This window comes from Dreissena polymorpha, chromosome 12 (genome assembly GCF_020536995.1).
Source record: "Dreissena polymorpha isolate Duluth1 chromosome 12, UMN_Dpol_1.0, whole genome shotgun sequence".
Classification (NCBI taxonomy): domain Eukaryota; kingdom Metazoa; phylum Mollusca; class Bivalvia; order Myida; family Dreissenidae; genus Dreissena; species Dreissena polymorpha.
In genome coordinates, this window is record NC_068366.1 from 62,071,543 (window position 1) to 62,098,857 (window position 27,315).

General features: G+C 36.8%; 2 protein-coding genes across 5 annotated transcripts in view; one reads left to right on the plus strand and one right to left on the minus strand.

The window, feature by feature from the left end:
* LOC127853287 (quinone oxidoreductase PIG3-like) overlaps window positions 1-4,560 on the plus strand; it is a 34,430-nt gene extending 29,870 nt beyond the window's left edge. For all 4 annotated transcript variants that reach the window (XM_052387674.1, XM_052387671.1, XM_052387673.1 and 1 more), the window contains exons 7-8: window positions 454-545; window positions 4,116-4,560. In XM_052387674.1, coding sequence (XP_052243634.1) covers window positions 454-545; window positions 4,116-4,331 — 308 coding nt within the window. In that variant the 3' untranslated portion in view covers window positions 4,332-4,560. The remainder of the gene's footprint in view (window positions 1-453; window positions 546-4,115) is intronic.
* A 697-nt stretch (window positions 4,561-5,257) lies between these two features.
* LOC127853283 (acetyl-CoA acetyltransferase B, mitochondrial-like) lies at window positions 5,258-27,100 on the minus strand. The gene is made up of 13 exons (XM_052387664.1): window positions 26,954-27,100; window positions 22,803-22,859; window positions 22,366-22,483; window positions 21,639-21,734; window positions 20,288-20,388; window positions 18,502-18,594; window positions 17,600-17,650; window positions 16,690-16,843; window positions 15,279-15,368; window positions 14,557-14,670; window positions 14,072-14,136; window positions 6,639-6,796; window positions 5,258-5,886 (listed from the first exon to the last, which is right to left on the minus strand). The coding sequence occupies exons 1-13, from the start codon at window positions 26,981-26,983 to the stop codon at window positions 5,766-5,768; spliced, it is 1,248 nt and encodes a 415-aa protein (XP_052243624.1). The 5' UTR covers window positions 26,984-27,100; the 3' UTR covers window positions 5,258-5,765.
* Between the last annotated feature and the right edge of the window lie 215 nt (window positions 27,101-27,315).

Genomic DNA, 27,315 nt, shown 5'->3' on the forward strand with positions numbered 1-27,315 from the left:
GCCAATTTACATGGTTAACCAATACTAAGTTTTACACCAACTCCAGTAACCATATTGACAACTGCCTTACATGAATCAGGGGTAGGTGGGGCAGTGGAATGTCGTTAGACATTATTTTATTACTTATCTTTACACAAGTAAAATTTAGCCATATGAAAGATAGATTTGAGCTGCCTTCAGGGATAATGGAGCTTAATGCATATGCCAAGTGTTGTCCTAGATTAGCATGTGCACCCCACACAGGCTTATCAGGGACAAAACTTTTCTTTGAATGTTTAAAAAGTCTATTGCTAGCAAAAATCAAATTTAGACAGAAAGTGTCTTTCCAGATTATCCTGTGTGGACTGCATAGGCATATCTGGGACCACACTGTATGCACATGCTTTTACCTTTTTAGCACTGTTTTCCATGATTTAGGCTAATTTTGATAGCACATGTATTTTACCTGATAAGGTGGCGGATCCATCAGTGGTGACGTGCTGAGCCAGATTCTCAGGAAGAGGGTTCGAATCACCGGCACCACACTACGTGTCAGGCCTCTGGAGGTAAGACCTACTTTGATCCATGCCCTAATGAAGCTTACTTAACACTTGCTTTAATGTTTCTAGTTTGTATATTTATATTTAATGTTGTAATCTTTATTATACCCCCACAAACGAAGTTTAGGGGGGTATATAGGAGTGAGCTTGTCTGTCGGTCGGTCTGTTGGTCGGTTTGTATTAAGTGTCCGCTCTCTAATTCAAGTTGTTTTCATCCGATCTTCACTTGGTCAGATGTTGTATCTAGATGATGTCTAGGTCAAGATCAAATATGGGTCATTCCGGGTCAAAAACTAGGTAATGGGGTCACTAAGTGTGTTTTAAACATTCAGCATGGTGTCCGCTCTCTAATTCAAGTAGTTTTCATCTGAGCTTCACCACACTTGGTCAGAAGTTGTATCTAGATAATGTGTAGGTAAAGTTCGAACATGGGCCATGCCGGGTCAAAAACTAGGTCACGGGGGTCACTTAGTACATTTTAAACATTGAGCATGGTGTCCGCTGCTTTATGTGAAGACAACATGCTAAATATTCTGTGTCAATGCTGCATGTGGGGGTATTCGTCACATCTGTGACAAAGCTCTTGTTTAAAGTATGGGTCAAATAATTTTTGTGGTGCAATGGATAATTTAAAAAGAAAGAAAACAAAACATTTTAAACAAGTAGCTAAAATGATTCGATATAATTAATATATTATATTATAAACATTACAATAAGATATATTATTATATACATTTAATTTTTAAATATATGAAAACAAGAGGGCCTGAAAGGCCCAAGGTTATCCCCCGCAACATATGCTTTGTTTGAGGATGGGTGCAAATTGGACGGATGAACATAATGATAGATGGACGGACGGAGGACAATAACACAAAACTAAGACAAAGGAAGGTTCTTAAGCCTTCACAATTTATTTAGGTGAATTAATAAGTCGTGTGTTTGCCACAAAAACATTCAACGTTTACAATACTCATATCAAGTTTAAATGAAATCCGCCAAAGCACTTCCAAGATATGGCTCCGGACACAAAAGTGCCGGACGGACAGCCGGACGAATGGACAACGCCAAAACAATATCCCTCCGCCTCTGGCGCGGGAATATATTCATACCAAGTTTCAAAGAAATCCGCCAAAGCGCTTCCAAGATATGGCTCCGGACACAAAAATGCCTATAGTAAAAAGCATTTTTTCAAGATACAAAGGGCCATAAGTCTGTTTTTAACAGATGGTGTACAATGCCATTTGGCGTGCATCATCCTCTTATGCATATATATACTCATACCAAGTTTAAATGAAATCTGCCAAAGCACTTCCAAGATATGGGTCCGGACACAAAAGTGCCTATAGTAAAAAGCATTTTTTCAAGATACAAAGGGCCATAAGTCTGTTTTTAACAGATGGTGTACAATGCCATTTGGCGTGCATCATCCTCTTATGCATATATATACTCATACCAAGTTTCAATGAAATCCGCCAAAGAACTTCCAAGATGGCTCCGGACACTAAAAAGCATTTTTTCAAGATACAAAGGGCCATAAGTCTGTTTTTAACAGATGGTGTACAATGCCATTTGGCGTGCATCATCCTCTTATGCATATATACACTCATACCAAGTTTAAATGAAATCCACCAAAGAACTTTCAAGATATGGCTCCGGACACAAAAGTGCCGTACGGACGGACAGCCGGACGGACGGACAACGCCAAAACAATATCCCTCCGCCTCTGGCGGGGGATAATTTATGGTAGACTAAATATTTTACACTATTTGTGACTTGATCTGGGAAAACTGGGTTTAATGCATCTACTTACAGTGCCGTCCAGGCTAATTGGGGACAATACTTCCCTCCCAAACTGGGTTTAATGCATCTACTTACAGTGCTGTCCAGGCTAATTGGGGACAACACTTTCCTCCCAAACTGGGTTTAATGCATCTACTTACAGTGCTGTCCAGGCTAATTGGGGACAACACTTTCCTCCCAAACTGGGTTTAATGCATCTACTTACAGTGCTGTCCAGGCTAATTGGGGACAACACTTTCCTCCCAAACTGGGTTTAATGCATCTACTTACAGTGCTGTCCATGCTAATTGGGGACAACACTTTCCTCCCAAACTGGGTTTAATGCATCTACTTACAGTGCTGTCCATGCTAATTGGGGACAACACTTTCCTCCCAAACTGGGTTTAATGCATCTACTTACAGTGCTGTCCAGGCTAATTGGGGACAACACTTTCCTCCCAAACTGGGTCTAATGCATCTACTTACAGTGCTGTCCAGGCTAATTGGGGACAACACTTTCCTCCCAAACTGGGTTTAATGCATCTACTTACAGTGCTGTCCACACTAATTGGGGACAACACTTTCCTCCCAAACTGGGTTTAATGCATCTACTTACAGTGCTGTCCAGGCTAATTGGGGACAACACTTCCCTCCCAAACTGGGTTTAATGCATCTACTTACAGTGCTGTCCAAGCTAATTGGGGACAACACTTTCCTCCCAAACTGGGTTTAATGCATCTACTTACAGTGCTGTCCAGGCTAATTGGGGACAACACTTTCCTCCCAAACTGGGTTTAATGCATCTACTTACAGTGCTGTCCAGGCTAATTGGGGACAACACTTTCCTCCCAAACTGGGTTTAATGCATCTACTTACAGTGCTGTCCAGGCTAATTGGGGACAACACTTTCCTCCCAAACTGGGTTTAATGCATCTACTTATAGTGCTGTCCAGGCTAATTGGGGACAACACTTTCCTCCCAAACTGGGTTTAATGCATCTACTTACAGTGCTGTCCAGGCTAATTGGGGACAACACTTTCCTCCCAAACTGGGTTTAATGCATCTACTTACAGTGCTGTCCAGGCTAATTGGGGACAACACTTTCCTCCCAAACTGGGTTTAATGCATCTACTTACAGTGCTGTCCAGGCTAATTGGGGACAACACTTTCCTCCCAAACTGGGTTTAATGCATCTACTTACAGTGCTGTCCAGGCTAATTGGGGACAACACTTTCCTCCCAAACTGGGTTTAATGCATCTACTTACAGTGCTGTCCAGGCTAATTGGGGACAACACTTTCCTCCCAAACTGGGTTTAATGCATCTACTTACAGTACTGTCCAGGCTAATTTGGGACAACACTTTCCTCCCAAACTGGGTTTAATGCATCTACTTACAGTGCTGTCCAGGCTAATTGGGGACAACACTTTCCTCCCAAACTGGGTTTAATGCATCTACTTACAGTGCTGTCTAGGCTAATTGGGGACAACACTTTCCTCCCAAACTGGGTTTAATGCATCTACTTACAGTGCTGTCCAGGCTAATTGGGGACAACACTTTCCTCCCAAACTGGGTTTAATGCATCTACTTACAGTGTTGTCCAGGCTAATTGGGGACAACACTTTCCTCCCAAACTGGGTATTTGCTAAGAAGAGACTTCCTTAGACTTACATAAAAAATGTAATAAAAACGGAAAGTTTCGTCACAGCGTGTGCGGACTGCACAGGCTAATCTGGCAAGACACTTTACACACATGCATTGGCCCCATTTTCCCACAGCGTGACTCATTTATTTTCAGTACAAGAAGACCCTCACCCAGAGGTTTACCCAGGATGCTCTACCCCTGTTCAAGGCAGACTCTAGTCCCCAGTTGACCCCCATCATAGACTCAGTGTTTCCCTTCCACAAGGCTGCTGACGCCCACACAAGCATGGAAACCAATCAGAACACAGGGAAAATAGTTCTGCAGATTAGACATGAGGACACTGGGAAAACACTCCATGATGAATTGTAGTTCAAAACATTTTGTTTGTATATTGTAGGAAGTATATCATCTTTTAAGATGTATACACACTTATAACATCTTTATGTATTTGCCATATTCTATATACATTTATGAACAATTAATCAGATCATTGTTGAAAAACATATGCCTGTAATGTTTTGTTTGTTTGTATAACCAGAAACTGTACATAAGGTGATTGTAAATGTTACAAAACACAAATAAATTATTCAGAAATCTACACTTTTATTGGTTGATATATTCAATATAAATAGATGCTAGATATCTATCTGGTTCAATAGATTTCATGATTAAAAAACATCCACCTTTGATTTACTCATTAACTGCAATTTAATTTTTTTTATTTTAGCAATGTGCTAAAAGAAGATTTTTTTGTCTGTACATTACAAAGTAAAGGCAAACGATTACCCAAGTACCCAAGGAAAAAATATCATCCTAGCTCTGGTAAAAAGGGCTTGATGCTCAGGAGTAAAGCAACGGCTCAAATTAGCCTGTGCAGTCCATAAAGGCTAATCAGGGAAGATGCTTTCCACTTAAATGGTATTTTACGTTTAAAGGAAGTCTAAATCAAGTTTAGAAAGAAAGTGTCCTCCCTAACAAGCCTGTGCTAATCGGGGGTGACACTTGATGCACATGCATTTAGCACCATTTTTCAAAGCAAGACTCCCATATATGAATGTATTGTCCTAATAAGAGAGCAAATTAGATAAACTAAGAGTAAAGTTTGCAGAGACTTTGCCCATACTTGTCCATGTTTGATGCAGTTAATATATTATATTAACTGCACAAGGTATTAATTTGGTCCTACTTAATAATAATTTCTTGAACAAAATACGCTACAAAACTGTATATTTTTCTACATATCAACAACATGCTTGCCTACTGATAAGCATGCTACAAATTACAAGTAACAACACTTGGATATCAAAATTGTATTTCATTTTTGCCCATACAAAAAACTCCGTTAACAAGATGCGCAATTTAAGCAATAGACTTGTCAATGTAATCTCATTTTTACCAGCATTTGACAAGCACAATTTTATTTATAATCACGCACAATTCCAACAATAAAATCCATTTTCCCTTTCACACAACAACAACCAAACTGCTGCCATCTTAATGTACATATGAGCCTCGTTCTGGGACAACTGGCCTCAATGCATGTCCGTCAAGTGTCATACCAGATAGCCTGTGCAGTCCACACAGGCTAATCAGGGACAACACTTTCTGCTTGTAAGGTATTTTTAACTTAAAGGTAGTCTTATATATGGCAAAGTCTAGTTTTAGCAGAAAGTATTGTCTCTGATTAGCCTGTGCGGACTGCACAGGCTCATTTAGTCGACACTTTACGCACATGCAATAAGCCCTGTTTTTACAGAACGAAGGCTCACATAAACAATATTGTTCAGATGCACAACACATCTATCACAGTCGTTCAATCAAGATGGCCGACGCTCCGCCACCTCCGTTACAGATTCCTGCAAGACCTTTCTGACCCGGTCTCAGCGCATGCACCATGTGGGTGATGATTCTGTTGCCTGACATTCTGTGAGGACATACACAACAAATCTCATTATATGTTAAACAAGAGATGTGTTTGTCAGAAACACAATGCCCCCTACTGCGCTGCTTTGAATTAAACAAATATTTTTTATTATATCCCTTAAAAAATTATAACTTCTCTTGTGAAAATGATCTGTACCTGCCAAATGACAAATAAAAATTATCTCCCTTTTAAATTTGTTACTTCCCTTGGATTTTGTTTTTTGACCTTTGACCTTGAAGGATGACCTTAACCTTAACCTTTCAGCACTCAAAATGTGCAGCTCCATGAGATACACATGCATGCCAAATATCAAGTTGCTATCTTCAATATTGCAAAAGTTATGGCCAATGTTAAAGTTTTCCGACGTAATCACAGACTGACAGACGGACTGACAGTTCAACTGCTATATGCCACCCTACTGGGGGCATAAAAACAACAAGAAAACAAGTACATGTGTAACAAACCTAACCCATTCATATTGTATGGAGTAAAATGGTTGTATTTTGATGATGTTCTTATAGCCTCTCTTTTTTACAAAACAAGTAGCTATATAACAAGTATATAGTAACGTCATGTCGAATTCACTAGTTTTTGTACTGAAAATGTGTTATATTAAGATAAAATAATATCCTTCTACATGCTGCAGAACACAGTTCTGTACGGTTAAAACCAAAAGTCACAAGTTAAAGGTTGATGTTGGGGACCTATACAACAGCTTCGTGCTCAATACTCAGTATGGATCCAATACTGACCCAATGGGATGTCCAAGACTGACCGCCCCGCCATGAATGTTGACCTTGTTAATGTCCAGTTTGAGCATCTGTATGTTTGCAAGGACAACCACGCTGAAAGCCTCATTGATTTCCCACATCGTGATGTCGTCAGCTTTAACACCAGCCCTCTCCAACACCTAGACAGGAACAGAATAGGAGTGCTTAATGCATGGGCGCGAAGTTTGGCTAAGAAGAGAATTTCTTATTAAAAGAAAAACCGAAAAAGTAGAAAGTGTGGTCCCTGATTAGCCTGTCCATACTTCACAGGCTTATCTGGTACAACACTTAATGCTGATGCATTAAGCCCCGTTATCCCAGAGCAAGGCTCATATGATTTCCCACATCGTGGTCGTGTCAAACTTCACTCTAGCCATCTCCCACATCGTGGTTGTGTGAAACTTCACTCCAGCCATCTCCCACATTGTGGTTGTGTCAAACTTCCCTCCAGCCATCTCCCACATCGTGGTTGTGTCAAACTTCACTCCAGCCATCTCCCACATCGTGGTTGTGTCAAACTTCACTCCAGCCATCTCCCACATAGTGGTTGTGTCAAACTTCACTCCAGCCATCTCCCACAGCGTGGTTGTGTCAAACTTCACTCCAGCAATCTCCAACACATCGTGTTTGATTCAAACTTCACTCCAGCCATCTCCAACACATCGTGGTTGTGTCAAACTTCACTCCAGCCATCTCCAACGTGGTGGTTGTGTCAAACTTCCCTCCAGCCATCTCCCACATGGTGGTTGTGTCAAACTTCCCTCCAGCCATCTCCCACATGGTGGTTGTGTCAAACTTCACTCCAGCCATCTCCCACATGGTGGTTGTGTCAAACTTCACTCCAGCCATCTCCCACATGGTGGTTGTGTCAAACTTCACTCCCGCCTTCTCCCACATGGTGGTTGTGTCAAACTTCACTCCAGCAATCTCCAACACATCGTGGTTGTGTCAAACTTCCCTCCAGCCATCTCCCACATGGTGGTTGTGTCAAACTTCACTCCAGCCATCTCCCACATGGTGGTTGTGTCAAACTTCACTCCAGCCATCTCCCACATGGAGAATTATGAGCCACACTCTGGGTAATCAGGGTATAAGTCATGTGTGTAAAGTGCTGTCCAAGATTAGCCTGTAAAGTAAGCACAGGCTAATCAGGGACAACACTTCCCGCCTAAAAGAGATTTTCCCTAAAAAGATATTTCCTTAACATACCATTCAAGTGGAAAGTATTATCTCTAATTAGCCTATGAAGACTGCACAGGCTAATCTGGTAAGACACTTTATGTGCATGTTTTCCAAAGCAAATGGCATATACAGGGTATTTTAGCTGTTCATATGAAGACTGCACAGGTCTATCTGGGACAACGCTGTACAAACATGCATTAAACACCTAGTAATGAACAGGAAGTGATTTAAAATTAAATGGGCTTTTATAAATGGACAACAAGAGCACCGCATAACGGGTGCCACGCTCAGCTACGGGTGCAGTTTTGAATAAATAAAAGCTTGTCAGATTTTTTTTTTTTTTTTTTTTAAAGTTCAAAGTGACCTTGACCTTTGACTTAGTAACCCCAAAATGAGTGTGGCGTGTAGAACTCATCAAGGTGCATCCACATATGAAGTTTGAAGTTGAAGGTGGAAGCAATTTGATTTTAGAGCCAATGTTCAAAACCTTAACAAAATGTTAAGGTTTTAGCACGACACAGACGTTCCACGACATGCTGGCTATGATAATACCTAAATGCCAAGCTAATAAAATTGGTAATAAACCACATAAAGCATACATGATAAAAAAACAGCAGTTTTGTTTTATTTAACATTAGGGATATTGCTAGTTTGAAGCCTATTCTCACATCATCACTTCTACAGAGATCAGTAATGAACTCCTACGTCTGATTTAATTAAGGCAGTGGTGACTTACTGGTTGATGGCATAAGTATGGGTACTTTGTACTGGCTCTCTTTTCAGACAATCACATGCATAGCTTGCCCATGATATGGCTGTAATACTGATAAAACGAGCCTGGTTCTAGGAAAACTGGCCTGATTGCATGCGGGCTAAATGCATGTGCATTTAGTGTCTTCCTGGATCAGCCTCTGCCATCTGCACAGGCTGATTAGGCACGACAGTTTATGCAAAGACTGGATTTTCGTTAAGAACAGACATCTTGTAAACAAAAATTCCATAAAAGCGGAAGGTGTCATCACTGATTGGCCTATGCAGGCTGCGCAGGCTAATATGGGATAAAGTTTAATGCACATTAATATAGTCCAGTTGTCCCAGAACGCAGCTAACTTATTTGACTGCACAGGCTAATCAGGGACGACACCGCAGGGACTGCACAGGCTAATCAGGGACAACACCGCATGGACTGCACAGGCTAATCAGGGACGACACCGCATGGACTGGATTTTCATTAAGAACAGACTTCTTTTAAACAAAACTTCAATAAAAGCGGAAGGTGTCATCCCTGATGAGCCTATGCAAGCTGCACAGGCTAATCAGGGATGAAGCCTAATGGACATAAATATAGTCCAGTTTTCCCATAATGCAGCTTTTTAACAAACAAAATGACCCTGTTGGAGGCAACTGAAATTGCAAAATACTGGAAAATGCCGTGTAAGTACCTTGCCGATAGACTAGTTTTCATACTATTTTAAGTTAGTAGCTACAATCTTGTTGAAGACTATTGCTTAAGCAACTATATTGTTGTTGTCTTATTAACAATATTTCATCAGGTTGAGTAATGTTTTTATTTTGTCAAGCGTATTTGATCTCTTTATTTATTTACACAATTATTTAATTGTAGACATCATCTGGTGTCAGTTTATACCCATGTTCATTTTAATTATTGATTGATTAACAGTTCATAAATTATTTCAATAGTATACAAATATTTTTCTGTGAATTAAATAGCATTTTGGCAAGCACAGTGTTGTTTTAACATTCATTTAATTGAATTATAATTTGTTAATATTGACCAGAAATTAAAATTTTAAACTGGATAGTTTGACATGTGAACTCTACTCTGCCCTAGGCTAAGGAAGTGAAATTGCTACTTTGATTGGTAGATGAACACATGCATTATGTCCATGTCTAGATTTCAAATGCATGATAAAAGTCCTAAAGGAAATATTCATAAAAATTGTGTAGATACTATATAAAATACCTTCAAAGGCTGACATAGATGTACACGTTTTTTTCTTCTTGGCTATGTGAAATGGGCAATTGTGAAAATTAACTTACTCAATTTTTATTACCTATAAGTTTAATACTGACTTTGTGTTTTTTCCTGGAATTTTGGTGAACACTGACAAATACATTTTACCAGGAATTATTATAAAAATTTTCACAATTACCTTGTGTGTAAATGAAAAGCATACTTGACTGTAAAATATTGTCACGTGGAGGATTAATTCATTAGTTAACCAAGTATCTGAAAGTTGATTCCAGCCTTCATCAAATGCAGACATGTCTTACTATAAGGGCCAGACTGAGTACAAGTTCACATGGAGTCAGGTGGTACAGGGATTCTGGCAAAAATATCCCAACCCTCACAACAAAAAAGTCATTACAATCGATGTCATCGAACGAAAAGTGATTGACGGAAAACTCTACACAAAACAGCTCATAGCAAAAAAAGGCAAAGTACCGAAATATCTGCAGAAGTATATCGGCGGAAAAGAAGTCATGTATACTATACAGGAGTCTGTTGTTGATATGGAAATGCAACAGTTTGTTACTTATACAAGAAACATAGAAATGGAGAATATTCTTAGTGCTCACGAGCGGTGCGTCTTTCGACCGAATCCAGCTAATGAAAGTGAGGTGATTTGTCAACAGGAAATGTTCATTAGCTCTGAAATCAAGGGTTTTGGAGGTCTGGTCAGCGCATTTGCCCTCTCTCAGTACAGAAGCCACTTAGATGCTAGTGTCCAAGGATTCAACCACGTGCTCTGTGAAATGTTTAACCCGATTTGTCATGAAGCTGACAACCACCATCAACAGTGTAACACCAACAGACGGCTCAACTACTTGTTACAGATACTGAAGACAATTCAAAGTAAAGTGAAGGACATGATTTTCCCCAGAATGGCGGCCAGATTTGCAAACCGAACACTGGAGTTATGGGGGTTTCAGCTGAATTCAAATTTTTAAGCAATCTGAGATTGTCAATGACTTCTGTGTGATAAAAACTATCTTTCACAATATGCCAGCCCAAATCCATGGGACAAATGGGTAATTTCAATTGACATTATAAAAAAGGAAAATACTGAGATCTGTCATGGAAAAGCACTTGGCATATGAAAGACCATGGTGCACAAAAAATTAACTGTTGGTGCACTAAAATAAACCCATGTGAAGGGTAAACAGAGTTGAACAAGTGATACAAAGTCAATGATCGGAAATTAGCATCATGTACAAACATATTGTGTTTTTTGCATTTATTTGCTACCAGTGCATGTTTGTGCTGGCAAGAAAAACTATTGTGAAACAATGGTTTGATTGATAATGTTATGTATTTCTATTACAAAATTGGTTTGTGTACACATCTTTTTTGGTTAATCTGGCCAACACTTTACACACATGCATTTATTCCAATGTGCAAGAAAACAGCTCATATAACAAAATACATTATTATACAAATTTACCACAAAAAAATATTAAAGTAACATAAATACTTAAAATCAAAGAATATTTTGCGAAATATTTCATACAATAAAGTTAACACATAAAAAATCAGTGTACCTTTTAGCAAAGGCCAAACTTTCAATGCTAGATGTGGTATGGGAACATAGATTTAACGAGCTACAAAATGCTCGTTCTTATTTTTGTGTGGCACAATATATTCCATTTTAAATTCCTGTAACAATATCTATTCATGCGACACACAAACACTAAATTGGTACATGAAGTTGTGTTGAATATATTGTCCCACAAAAAACAAAAAAGAGCATTTTAATGTATCTTGTTAAATCTATCTTACCAGACCACACTGTAGCGTTGAAAGTTTGGCTATTGTTATAAGGAACATTGATTTTGTATGTGTTTACTTTTTTTGTTGTTGATTTTTTTCCAAAATATTGTATGAAATATTTGTTGAGTTTGAGTGTATAAAGGCTTTTAAATTATTGCTGAAGAAGCATAGTAGAATTTGGACAATATGTTATTAAGACCGTTTTGTTCTTCATATATTTATTATACATGTAATAAAGTTAACAATCAAAGAACTGTTATTCTCTAACTGTGTTGTAGAATTTGTATTTATTTCCTAGTTACTTATTTATTTAATTAAAAATTCATTAATTTATTATTAATATTTATGTAATTCTTCATCATTGTAAATAATGCCATATGACTGTTACTTGTTTAAAGTTGTTACTATTTATATGAAGTTTTATGTTATTGTTAAACTGTAAATAAAAAACTAACCACAGGTGTGACTTCATTTTGTTCCATGAGTAAATGTACAATACTCAGGAAGATATCAGCCCGTTTTCAGAAATTCTGTATGTTTACTGTTATATTTGCAAATTCCACTTTTTTTAACCTATACAAAAATCCTATTTGTCACCATTCAGGAGAAGCAATCTTTAATACTTATGCAACTTGTAACCCAAGAATTGAGTAGATCGATTATCAGTTTTCACTTTAGTGTAAGTTTAACACAAACTTAAAAATATTATGGTTTGACAAACTTGGCAAAAAAAACCCCAACAAGTAATGAGTGTCCATACATGCTTTGTGACAAGCTAAAAAAGGTATACAATAACTTGAGCTTGTCACAGTAGTGCTTAACCCTTTACCACTTAGACAAGTATTTAACCCTTTACCACTTAGACAAGTATTTAACCCTGTACCACTTAGACAAGTATTTAACCCTTTACCACTTAGACAAGTATTTAACCCTGTACCACTTAGATACATATTTTCCCGCTCGTGTAGTCCCTCAGAAAGTTAAATTTCATTAAAGACCTTTCTTACTAGATTCATATTTTTAAAGGCTTCATTTCCAACCCTTAAATACTGATGTGCAGCAAACAGCATAAAACCTGAACAGACTACGAGTTACTCGCAGGCTGTTCTGGTTTTATGCTGGTTGCAAAAGCTATTTTCAGTTTGCTTCTGATGGGAGCAAAGATTAATATTCCCAAAACTGAAGTTGTAATATGTAGCACGTTCTAAATAGATGCCTGTCAGAAACATGAAACAGCCACCTCTAAATAATGCTTTTAATTATTTAAAAAGTGCACCATGCACATGTTTGTCCTTTGGCCTTCAGAACAAACTTGACCTAAGTCTAAGGGGTAACACACTTTCTCCACATGGTTAGAATTTGTAAAAAAATCTTTTAAAATTGGAAGATGGATGATGAAAAGAGTGTACAAGATGTTTTATAGCAAAATTTAATCTTTGACTTGTGATCTTGACTTTTGAGGTAGGTGTAAAGTTGTTACTCATTAAATGCAGTTTTCTTATGGAAAACATTTGTTGCAAATCATTTAAAACACTGCATTATGAATGATGAAGGTACTGTGTGGACAAGCTGTTTTATGGCCTCATTTCAGTTTGACTTTGACTATAAAGGCAGAATACAGATGTTACATGAGATACATCATATTTTTGTGGTAGACATCTGCAGTAAGTTGTTGTAAAATTGGAGGCATACCTTGCAAAGTTACCTTGGCTTTTGACGTAGGAGGATGGGTGTCACTTCCAACATGCTATCTCCTATCAGTGGTCATATGTGGTTAGTTATTCTAAATTTTACTTGACTTTGAGTGTGAACTTGATTTTAAGGTAGTAAGTTTATTCCTGCAGGCTTATGTTGGTTTATGATGATGAACATTTGCGGTAAGTTAGTTTCAAAAAGCCTGATGAGTGTTAGATTTACAAACAGAAGACAAATAAAAAGTTACAGTCCGCATAATTTCAGACAAACAAACTCACAAACAGGGACATGCAAACGCACATACACAAATTATGACTGTTATATCAAATCGGGGATGACAAAAATAATATTATCAAAATTATCTGTTAACAAGGTATGTTCCAAGTGTGACAGATACCCCAACATTCCACGTTTGCCTTAAAACTCTGCCTATGTAAAAATCAAGCTGTTTATTGCCAAATTTGACTTTTGACCTATAAGTGTGACCTTAACCTTTGAGGTCACAAGACAGATGATACAGGTAACACTCTATCTCCTTTGATACATGAAACTTCACACAGACAGTTGGACAGAAGGACGGTGTGACTGATATATGACATAAACTTTGGAAACGGGCTTAAAAAAGGGACTGTCTAACGAATTGTGCACATGAACACTAACGTGACTTTGAGTCATATGAAAATTGATTAGTTTATGGTGACAGACAGATGTATGGACTACATGCGATGGCCGACAGGACTAGTACCTTAGGAATGGCATATGCAGGAGCCGTGGGGAAATCTATAGGATCAATAGCAGCATCTGCAAAACCTGGAAACAAAGAAAACAGACGAATTAAGTTACTTATACAGTGTACTCACTCAAAATCAAACTCTATAAACCTTAATTGTCTCAAAACTAAACAGATGGTACAGTCCTGTTCTTTCCCCGATACATAAAATATGCACAATCCCTTGCTATACCAGACTCTTTATCTTGGGTACCTCCGTAATGGTAGTTTTCTTTGGTTTCAGTCTACAAATTTACCTCTGTAAAGCAAACAGTGTGGAAATTATGCCAGTTTCAGCTCACTTATTCAATCTATAATGAGGGGCAACATTTCTACACCATATTACAACTTGAGATGTAATGGTAAAGTCTATAGTTGATTGAATGAGCACTCCATAATAAGGAATTGAGAACAACAAATCAAGCAAACAAGAAAAATAAAAAAATAAAGAACATAACTACCAAGGATTCTTGCGAGAGGTTTCACTTTGTGTCTGCTTGCTGCCTTGCCTGACATGAGGACTATAGCTCCAGCCCCATCGTTTAGCTTGCTGGCATTGGCTGCAGTGATGGTACCTGGGAACCAACACACATTATGTTTAATTTATGGGAAATTTGGTCTTGATGCATGTGTGTAAAGTGTTGGCCCAGGTACGCTTGTGCAGTCCACACAGGTATATCCGGGACAACACTTTCCGACTACACTGGATTTTTGTTCAAAAAAAGACCTTCTTCAAACGAAAAAAAAATCCAAACATGTGGAAAGTGTCGTCCCTGATTAGCCTGTGCTTACTGCACAGGCTAGTCTGTGAGGACACTTCACGCGCATGCAATAAGACCAGTTTTTCAAAAACACTGCTTAAACTATGATAAAAATACCCAAGTTCTAATATGAAAACAAGTCATCACAAGACAATAAATTATTTCTAAAGAGATATATTGAAAACACTTTTGACGTACCTTTTCCTTCATGCAAATTATGGTTTCCATTAATTACACCATCATAATTGTCATCCTTGTCATTTTAATTACTTCTATCACTATTACTTGAATTGAATCATGATCTACATTTGTAAAATATACAGTATTTAAATAAGACATATAAATCTATTTACATAAAAATAAGTTTTTTCTTTATTCTCTCAGATTTAGTCTAATGTCTTTTATCTCTCCATCTATCCTACCATCCTTCTGAAAGACTGCCTTCAGCGTTGGAACCTTGGCAAACTGGACCTTATTATACTCCTCGTCTTCACTCACTGTTACTGGATCACCTGTACATGGATTGACAGAGATTCAGATATACATGGTTTGACAGACACAGAACTATAACTGTGTGATTAAGAGATTCAGATATACATGGATTGACAGACACAGAACTATAACTGTGTGATTAAGAGATTCAGATATACATGGATTGACAGACACAGAACTATTACTGTGTGATTAAGAGATTCAGATATACATGGATTGACAGACAGAGCACTATAACTGTGTGATTAAGAGATTCGGATATACATGGATTGACAGACAGAGAACTATAACTGTGTGATTAAGAGATTCAGATATACATGGATTGACAGACAGAGAACTATAACTGTGTGATTAAGAGATTCAGATATACATGGATTGACAGACAGAGAACTATAACTGTGTGATTAAGAGATTCAGATATACATGGATTGACAGAGAACTATAACTGTGTGATTAAGAGATTCAGATATACATGGATTGACAGACAGAGAACTATAACTGAGTGATTAAGAGATTCAGATATACATGGATTGACAGACACAGAACTATTACTGTGTGATTAAGAGCTTTAGATGTACAGGGATTGATAATCAGCGTATTGGCCCAGCCTAAAATTTAGCATCATTTCTGCAATACTTTCTGTATGTTGACTAAGCTATGGTTTAAACAGTTGTTTCAATCTTAGATGTGTAGTTACCTCGCTGTTTTTTCTGCTGCACTGTGCCCAGAACACAGGAGTAAGATAGGGTAAAAATGGCCTTAAAGTAAACTCAAGTTAAAATTCTCCTCACTATATGCCATGCAAAAATGGGTTTTTCTAACAGTTTCACTGTGTGTTTATCTTCTTGGCCATATTTTCACCACAGATTCCCAACAATGACTTGTATAAGCCAGTGAAGTAGTGCCTCAGGATCTTTTTACTCTGATGAGGAGTCATAATGGTCGCTTATGAAGCCACAAAACCTTGGGCGCCTTTATAGCATACAGGGTAGCTCCTAACCATTGCGCGAACGCGAAGGCTGGTCTGGAGCTATGCTGGCCGCATATGGCTTAATACCCATCTTAGCATGATGCCGCTCTTTTAAATTAGCATTGTTCTAGAAAAACTGGAATTGATGCATGTGTGTAAAGTGTCATCCTAGATAAGCCTGAGCGGAAAGGGACAACACTTTCCTCCTAGACTTGATTTTCGTACACAAGAGACCTCCTTTAAACGAAAAATTCCATAAAAGCGGAAAGTGTCGCCCCAGATTAGCCTAAGCAGACTGTTAAAGCTAATTTGGGATGACACTTTACGCACATGCATGAAGCCCAATTTCCCCAAACCAAGGTTCAACCTACCTTTCTTCTGAGGTATCTGCACAGGCACAATCTCGGTCTTGAAGGCTCCTTCCGCTGCAGACTTCTGACTGAGTTTGTAGCTGCGAATGGCGTATTCATCTTGCGCCTCACGACCAATGTTATACTTCTTGGCTGTATTCTCACCACAGATTCCCTACAATTAATTGTTAAAATCCAGTGAACAATTTTGTCAATAGTTCATAAGTGGGTTGACCAAGAATAGCTAAAGCTTTCTTTTCTCCCTATTTGAACATAGTTTAATTTACAAATTGGACTGTAGTTTGCGCATATAATTACAATTTGGCAGGCCTAAATTTATTGAAAGACAGATGCAAGTCAGTCTTTACCAAGGTTTTAAAAAAAAAAAACATTTTCATATTACAATACATTTTTCACAATACTATATATTAATGTTTCAAAGAAAAGTTACATATTAAATGCTGAATTTTGTTTGTAAGATAATTATAAATATTCATATATTGCACCATTAAGTTTTCGTGATATTTTGTACATTGAAATAAGAGACTCAAGTTGGTTGTCATAACGGTCAGGCGAAAATATTATAATGGTCAGGTTTTGCAAAATCCACTGCTGATAAAGTCTTTAAAAAACAGTATCGTACAATATTAATTACAGGCATCATTAAGTTGGTCTTTTCTGCAGAAACATAAAGTTGATATTTTCAGACATACAAAATCAGTTTGTCTTTTTAATGGAAACATGTCAATGATACCAACATATTTAACCATATCCAACTCAAGTTCAGTGTTCCCAAAATCATTTTAATAAGCTTATTAGAATAAAATTATTCTGGTAAAATCAAACATTATTGTACTCAGATGTCTATCCAAAATGAACTAATCAACATAACGTTACAGCAAACATGAAGTCAAGACAAAGGGTACCTTACCATGTGAAACTTCCCATATGCGTCTGTAAGTCCGTCATAGACGACTGCATCCTTAAACACATTAAATCATTTTTATAGAAAGCCTTTTAAGACGCAATCCCTTTAATGTAATCTCAGTGCTTGGTTCATTAAGTTTTTGTAGATCTTAGCTGTTGCAAGATTTTCTAGAATATATATGTTAAATGTGGGTATTGACAGGGTGTCTTGTATGCTTTAAATGCACATGAATTGCAATACATACAAATATACTTACAACAAAAAAAGTGTATTTTTTCTGAATTATGCTTACAAGTACCAACTTAAATGAATTCAACTTTGTTATTTTCAATTATACAATCAATACAATTGGGCCAAAGGCCCAAATTTGCTGAACCAAACTTAGCTGATCTTGACAGTTTTTGTTCTGTTTTCATAGCCATCTCTGCTAAGATATAATAAGACCTTAAGTTCTGAGTATGTTTCATGATGATTGGGCAAAAAATGTGACTTAAAGTTTTCACAAGTCCTCTCTTTTATTTGACCTAGTGATCTTGTTCATGATCCCATGTCAACCAGTTTCAAACTTGGGAAGGATTTCATAGGGAACAATGTTCTTAACGACTTGGTGAAAACTGGGCAATAAACGTGGCCTAAGGTAAATGTTTTTGATGGACCATAAGACCATGGTTGAAAGCTGCCCTCAAAAGCTCTGGATATAACTAACTCTACAATTACATCTACTTAAAGTGTGTACTATGCATATGTTAAATAAATGCAGAAAAAAATACAGAACACATTGTGCATAAATGTGCTTCAAACAGTGGTTCCGACCCTGATGCAATTACTTGCTGGCTAGGCTGGTTGCATATAGCATTTTTCACCTTGCTTCTGAGTGGGAAAGAGTTAAAAAAAACAACACTTACCAGCAGTTCCACTTTCCCGTACGGTGTCTGGCCCCTCTTCATGTAGTAGGGGGCGTTAGACATGCTCTCCATACCACCAGCAACCATTATCTCCTGTGGGAAAGTACAGAAATAGAGTCTTGCCCCGGGAAATCTGGGTTTAATCCCAGATTAGCCTGGTTGTAGTTGTATACATCATAATATTAGAAGACATATCCATGTAAAAGTCAAAGAATGCTTAAATATTATGGTTTTAAGGAATTCACTTTGGTTTAGATAAATACTCTTTGTGAATACACCCCTAGAACGTTAACTCAACCAAGACCTTTACAGAACATTGCTCTCTCATTTTCTATTGAACAGTTACTTACATTTTTATCACACTGGTCAAAAATGGAACACCAACCTATGCATGCATTTAAGCCATATGCCCCAACAAAACTAATGTTATTGAGCAAAATCGTTTTTTCTATTCAAGTAAAATTGACAATGACATTTGTCCACTGGTCCTGCCCAAAAGCAATCCCTAGCTTTGCTAGGTTTGCATGTAAGCTACATTCACACAAAATGTCAGTGTCATGTTTCTATCCGAACTAAGGTCATTGAGCAGAAACATTTTTTTTTAATTTATAGTAATAATGACCATGACCATTCTTTATACTGACCCCCAAAGGCAATCCCTAGCTAGGGTAGGCATGTAAGTTCCGTACACATGCAATTTAAATGCAACACTCCTATCTAAACTAAAGCTATTGAATGGGAAGTATGTTTCTATTTTTAGTATAATTGACTTTGCCCGAAGTACAAAACAAGGCTAAGTCTCCATGCAAGCTTGATATTTCTAAGGTTTAATGCAAGCTTGATATTTCTAAGGTTTAATGCAAGCTTGATATTTCTAAGGTTTAATGCAAGCTTGATGTTTCTAAAATTTAATGCAAGCTTGATATTTCTAAGGTTTAATGCAAGCTTGATATTTCTAAGGTTTAATGCAAGCTTGATATTTCTAAGGTTTAATGCAAGCTTGATATTTCTAAGGTTTAATGCAAGCTTGATATTTCTAAGGTTCCATGTAAGCTTGATATTTCTAAGGTTCTTTGCTGATATTTCTAAGGTTTAATGCAAGCTTGATATATATGTCTAAGGTTCTTTGCAAGCTTGATATTTCTAAGGTTTAATGTAAGGTTGATATTTCTTAGGTTTTATGCAAGCTTGATATTTTTAAGGTTTAATGCAAGCTTGATATTTTTAAGGTTTTATGCAAGCTTGATATTTTTAAGGTTCTATGCAAGCTTGATATTTTTAAGGTTTAATGCAAGGTTAATATTTCTAAGGTTTAATGCAAGGTTGATATTTCTAAGGTTTTATGCAAGCTTGATATTTCTAAGGTTTAATGCAAGCTTGATATTTCTAAGGTTTTATGCAAGCTTGATATTTCTAAGGTTTTATGCAAGCTTGATATTTCTAAGGTTTTATGCAAGCTTGATATTTTTAAGGTTCTATGCAAGCTTGATATTTTTAAGGTTCTATGCAAGCTTGATATTTTTAAGGTTCTATTCAAGCTTGATATTTCTAAGGTTCTATGCAAGCTTGATATTTCTAAGGTTCTATGCAAGCTTGATATTTCCTAAGTTTCGTAAAGATTGGTCAATGAAAACTACAGTAATAACCACAAACATCTGGCTGAGGCCGCCTGTATGGCAGCCTGCTATACCCCAATCCAATAATAGGATTTTCGACTTCTTTGAAAACCAGGCAAAAACTACTGCTAGATGAGATGTAACAACTGCTATTACAATCATGGCAATACCTGATGCCCGCACATGATGCTCTGAGCTGCCATCATCACTGACTTCATGCCGGATGCACACACTTTGTTGACTGTGGTGGTTGGGGTGGTGATAGGCAGACCTGTAGAATAGCGATGGAGTTTTGGGTCAAAGACCACAATCATGAAGCATCGTAAACCCTTTTCCACTCAGATTAAAAACTTTTACATGTTTGTAGTCACGTAGCAAATCAAATTAAATTTAAGACCTATCTTACTAGAGTCAAGTTTTAAAAGCTTTATTTCTTAACCTATGATAGTGATGAGCAACAAACAGTACAAACCTGACAACACTGCAAGTTACTCCTATGCTATTCTGGTTTTTTGCTGGTTGTATAAAGCCCTTTTCACTTTGCTTCTGAGTGGTAAAGTGTTAAGTTTAGTATTCATAACTGACATTGGATTTATATGACTATAAGATTTATATATAATATTTATATGAGATTTCCTAACTCAACATTGACCTTATTTGTATTTCATTGGCATTTAAAATGACCAAGTGAAAAAGACAAACTGCAATATTACACTACACCAATATTTGGGGACAATTAAACAACATGCACTTTCATTTGTTTTCAAAAATAATTAAAAAAAAAGACTTAATTCCTCTAAAACTTTTCCCTCTTGACATTCCATTTATATTGAGTTTTGTAACCTGGGGAGCTGCAAGTATGATCAAATCAAAAAGTGAAGAGAAAAATGTCACCATGGTTCAGTGGATATGGCATCCATCGTGTGACCTGGATGTCACACGTTTGATACATACTAAGGGAAAATATTCTCAAGATCATTATCTCAAGACACCACACACTTGTTCTTCCAAAGGAACAGAACCGAAATTGTCACCCAAAGCCTGAGGGTATCCTAACTCTAAAATAAAACTTTGCTTTATCACAAACATGACTTATATACGCCTGCCTCATTTGTTCACTCATTTGTAAGTTTACATAAGGAAAGTGCTTATCACTTATGATGAAAGTGTTTTGCATATTTGTTCTCTATGATGAAGAAGTACTTACAATTTCTATTTAATTTCCTGAGAAATCTTAAATTTGTTTACTTAACAAACTTATGCAGACAGACTGACAAACCAATTTACTGAATGACTCCTATATATCCCCTTCCTGTTGGGGTTTAAAAGGTAGCAGGACTATAACTCTACTGCTCCAATCTTTTCTTTTATGATATTTCAATTAAAGGAAGTCCCTTCTTAGCAAAAATCCAGTTTTGACTAAAAGAGTTGTCCCGGACTGCACAGTCTAATCTGGGAGAATACTTTAACCACATGCAAAACCCCCCTTTTCACAGAGAGATTCTCATTTATACAACTCACCAGCACCAAGGGTTGCCTGGCGACATGGCGCCTGTCCCTCCATGGCCTGCAGCACATTACCCATGTAGACTTCCTGTACTGCATCACCAGGGATACCTGAATGTAAAGCATCAATTAATGAAATAAGCCATATACTGGAAAGAAATCTTGAAAATATATGTCTCCAATCTGTTGAAGAAAAATACACTTTTCTTTGCAAAATACTAAAAACCAGACCATTTTAAAAGGCTTCCCCCCAGAGATCACCCCAAAAACATGTTATTTCTCTAAAAATGCTGCACTCTTAAAAAATAATTGAGGTTTACAAAACATATTACATATTTTACGTCAAGATAGGTAAAAAACATAGATGCGACATACAACTGCAAAGAGAATTTTTATAACATTATGATTCTGTCCCATGCAGGCAATATCCTTAGAAGACTTGTTTGCTGGGTTATTGGGGATAATTTCTGTTAAATGGAGACAAAGAACTGCTTGCTGACTTTGATTGGCAAAGGTAAACCATCTCCAGCCAACCACAGAACTGCTTTTTCAGGATGATTGGTTAAGATGTACATTTTCCTGCCAATCAATGACCAACTTCCTAAATACGATTAAATCTCACTGCCGATCACAAACCTGCTCTTTCAATCAAATTGAGTAAGGTTAGCATATTCCAACCAATCACAGACCATGTCTCTCAATATGATTTGTTAAGGTCAATATATTCCAACCAATCACTGACCTGCTCTCTCCACAGCGGCCTTGATTGCCACACTGCCAAGCTGGGGGGCTGTCAGAGCAGACAGGCTGCCTTGGAAAGACCCCACCGGCGTCCTCACAGCACTGGCTATCACTACTTCCTGGAACAGATTCAAAACGAACACATTTTGTAGTTGCTTTCATTTGCCATAAATAAAATATATATCCAGTTATTTTCATCAAACATAATTAACTGAAAAACAAAGCAACAGATGATAATGCTCATTCAAATAAGAGATGATTTATCATGTTTTCACAGCACACTACAGTAAATGGTTTAAATGGAGAATTGTATAAGGATTTAAGAATTCAGTTAAAAGCAAATCATTTTATCTTCTTTTTTTTCTTTCAAATTTATATTTGCAGGCAAAAGTTATAATCATATACATATTCAAAAACATTAGATTTGCATTCACTTACATTTAATCCGGCAATTTGTGAAAACTGCCTGATCAGCTGATGTCCATGACTTCTCAACTAAACAAGAACAAAATGAAAATAATATACAACAATTTACTGCAATTGAAACATAACAAAAATGCAGAAAAACAAATATTAACAAAATATGTGTTTGTCAGAAACACAATGCCCCCTACTGCGCCGCTTTGAATGAATTAAAAAATTTTATTATATATCCCTTAAAAAAATATTACTTCTCTTGTGAAAATGATCTGTACCTGCCAATGATATAAAATAGAAATTATCTCCATTGAAAGCTTATTACTTCCCTTGGATTTCAGGGCTTTTCATCAGGAAATTGGGAAGAGGCCCTAGCCTTTCAAATTGGGAATTTCATGCGCGATAACTGCTCATTTTGGGAAGGCCGTGTTTTAAAATGTTTTTGAAACAGGGTCTTTTTCATTGTGCAGACATATTAAAAGACGCATTGTGGTGCATTCTTAATCATATTAGAGCTCATTGCTTTCAATTTGGGAGATGCCCAATATGTCAAAACAATAAGTAAAAATTTTTTTTTTTTTTACAATTTGGGAAATTCCTTTATCTATTTTGGGAAAAAATGACCTTATTTTCAATTGGGAAGGGGCTGAATTTCGGCCCCTGTTATATGAGGGTGAAAAGCCCTAGATTTGTTTCTTTACCTTTGACCTTGTAGGATGACCTTGACCTTTCACCACTCAAAATTTGCAGCTCCATGAAATACACACGCATGCCAAATATCAAGTTGCTATCTTCAATATTGCAAAAGTTATTGCAAATGTTAAAGTTTTTGGACAGACGGACGGACTGAAAGACAGATGGACTAACGAACAGTTCAACTGCTATATGCCACCCTACCGGGGGCATAAAAAGACTACTCTAAAAAATCCCATGACATCAGGAATCTCTTGGGAATCCACTTGAAGACAGCTTTAGATATCATATGATATACAAATATATTTATATTGCTAAAAAAACATACATTTTGATCCTGTATTTTTTTTCTCAAGAAAACTATCAAGTTTCCTGGGCGTTTTATCAATCTGTTTGATTTTGATCCTGTATTTTTTTTTTCAAGAAAACTATCAAGTTTCCTGGGCGTTTTATCAATCTGTTTGCAGAATAGTTGCAGGGCTTACTCTGCCATTTGCAAAATCAGACAATCGCTACTAAACAGCAAATTTTGTAAAGGAAATTTCAATTTGACTACACCTTTTTTTAAGTTAAACAGGGTTGTCATTATGATTGTAAACAAAGGATTATTTTGGAATAGTAACCGATTGGGCTGGGGGTCAAGGGGCCGCCTAGGCCCCCTTGTAGGTCCAGGGCAAGGCCCTGTTAGGGGGGGTCAGGGGGGCGAAGCTCCCCGACCGAAAACGAATTCTAGACATTTTAGGGACAAAATATTGCTATTCTCAGAGCATAAAAAAGTTAAAATGAGGTATAAAAAGAACAGTAAATTTTAAGATTATCACATTTTTAGTATACTGTACAATATAAAAACATATTATATTGAAAGATCTTTGCATGTTCCAATTCTATCCATTACCCGATAATCCAGTATTATTATGATTTCTTTTTTTTCAAAACCAAATTACGGCCAATATTGACGATGCATGTCGTCCGCCATTTAACGCAAGTGCATATACAAATTGAATTGTGGGAAAGGGGATTTCCAATTGAACACGAGTGAATAAGGTGACGCGATTTGAGAGCATTGAGAACCGTTTATATTTAGCAATTACGACAAATCAACGACTCAATCTAAACTGTTACATGTACCTCCTTTCAGAAAAGCTTGCGAAAGTGAAAGTTAATTTCTGAAAATAAAAACGCGTCTTTCTTAAAATTTTACCGAGTACTTTTCATTCCGGATCGTGATATAACTTGTCAGGTCATTCATGCATGTAGACCTATATGTATGCATAGTTTGGCAATCTCAAAACACGTTATTTACCTACTTATTATATTATGTGTAATGACCATTTGTATAACAAAATGCATTATTTAATTTAAGTATTTTCAAATGCGTATAATTAAATGTGTTATATGAAATCATTTTCAGATTTCATTATTCACGGAAAATTAAGAAAATTCTAGTAACAGAGACACATTTCTTGTGTTTTTCATATACAGATGAAAATCATGCCAAAATAAGACTTCATGTATAACATCACGTCATTCTTCCTCGGGGAAAGCCTGGACTTTAATATTTAGATGCTGAATAACAACTTCGTAGCACAGAGGTCGCTAATATCTTTTATCTTGGTAGAAAATCGAAGAGCATTTTTTAATATGTAGAAAAAAATTCTCTAACTAAAAAAACTAGTTAATTACGCTCTACAGTGCTACATTCGTTGAAATACGGTCAGTAATAATCTGTGAAATGTGCAGCTATTTGATACAGTTACACGTGGGGTCGGCGTGTATTCGGCTGCCTGAGCGCTGATTGGTTGACGTGCTTACTAAGAAGAATTTGATTAACAGCTAGAAAAATCAATATTGGCCACTCGCTGAGAAATTCACTGAAAACAGTAGATCTTAGGCCGAGTTAACGGACTGACTGAATGACCGGGTGTCGTTCTACTTAACTACTTTTATTCCTCGTCAATTATTGTCGGTTTGCTTGATCAAAACTTCCGATCGCAATTTTAAAGATTCGGGAAAAACAACCGATTTTCTGGCGATTTTAACCGATGAATTCGATCGGCAATCGGTTAATAATGACAACCCTGTTACAGTCATTGAAATTGAGATTTAAATTTACAAGCAAGTCGGGCTAGAACTATGGGAATTTGAACAAGCCCGAGTCAGATTTTACTGGCCCAAACATTTTTGTTAAATGCAGATAAACATAACATAAAACATCCAAAGAAGCATTCATTTATTCAATCTTTAGAATACAATACAAATCTCTTATTAATTTCATCCTCATCCAAGTTGGCTTCCTCGTCATCTGAGCCAGCCTCTTTCGGATCCTGAAATAAGAAGAAATTAATTTCACACACGGATTTCAATCAAATCACAATTATAAATATATACATAAAGTTTAGGTAAAAAATTAGCAGAAAGTTATCCCATATATCCATGTGAAAGAGAGAGCAAACCTGAACCACTCGAAAATATATAAGCAATTAAGTGCCAGGTTATTCTACAAAAAGCCAGTTGACAAATGCGTCAATCACAGTTACCTCAGATTTGCATTCCTCAACGACGTACTTGAATGACAACTGTTCGGCCATTACTCTCTGTGCCCCGAACGCAACGCAAAACATTTATTTTACATAATAGTAATCCGGGAATCACAAAACCATGCGTTTATGCGCAGTAATCCTATTATCGGATGATTGCCCAGCACCTGTGCGCAGTGTGTTAAAACATAAGCGGCTGTTGATTTAAGCGGCTCAAAACTTTGTTTACAAATATTGAAAATGAAAGTGGAACTCGTTTTTTTGTTTAATGAATTGTACAAGCACGTCGGGCTTGTAATATTGGATTTCCTACAAGCCCGAAAGAAAAAATACTAGTTTTTTGCTGTCGGACTAGTGCGAATTGCTGTTAAACCCTACAAATAATCCAAACAATAGAAAAGTCTGATGTATAATGGTACATTCCTCACAAGAAACTATAAGCCATGGCGAGTCATGTTACTTGGATTGTGAATAATCTTCAGACAGAGTATAAAATCCCAAATATTCGTTTGTAAAAGGGGACATGCGGTATTAACTCAGTTATATAAACTTATATTATTCGAAAGCAGCAGTGAGTATCTTTTTGATCTTGAAAACACTCACATCTGGCGTAAGGCAAAATACACCAGATTCCGTTAAGTTTCCATGGCTTCTCACCTATGCATTAAAACAACATTGTGCACTTTAACATCCATTACTGTACTCAGAATTGACCCTTCATGATAAGCTGATAACAACATCCAAAAGATATAGTGTATAATTTACACAATTCTGTATACATTTAGAATTATTAGCTTCTTTAAAAGATTTTTTAATGTAAACTTATCGTTTCTGTTTTGCAAGGTCAACTTTGGTTTGTATGACATAAACAAGTTTTTTCATTGAATAACTATTGTCATGCATTTTCTGAGCTGGATTTTATATAAATAATGTATAACTTACATATCTAGCACCAAAGATGTGTGCAAACATTTCCTTTTAGAGGAAATTTCTCAAATTCTCCGTCTCTGTCAACAGACGGTTAGAGTAAGCTCCCATGAACGATTCGTACTAGTATTTTTCGTAACCCTAAAACAAGCATTGGGCTGGCTGAAAAAGAACAAACAAAGAAAGATACAAATTAAAGTTATAATGTTGATGGCATTTTTACTGTCAGAAAAGACATTATTTAAGGCCAAACTTTGTATTCTATTAAACAAACACGATCATCGTACCAGTTCGTGGACGAAATTATACTCTGGATCAGCAGACGATTTATTGTAAAGATCACGGAGAGAGTCAATGTTTTGTAATATTCGCAAGAA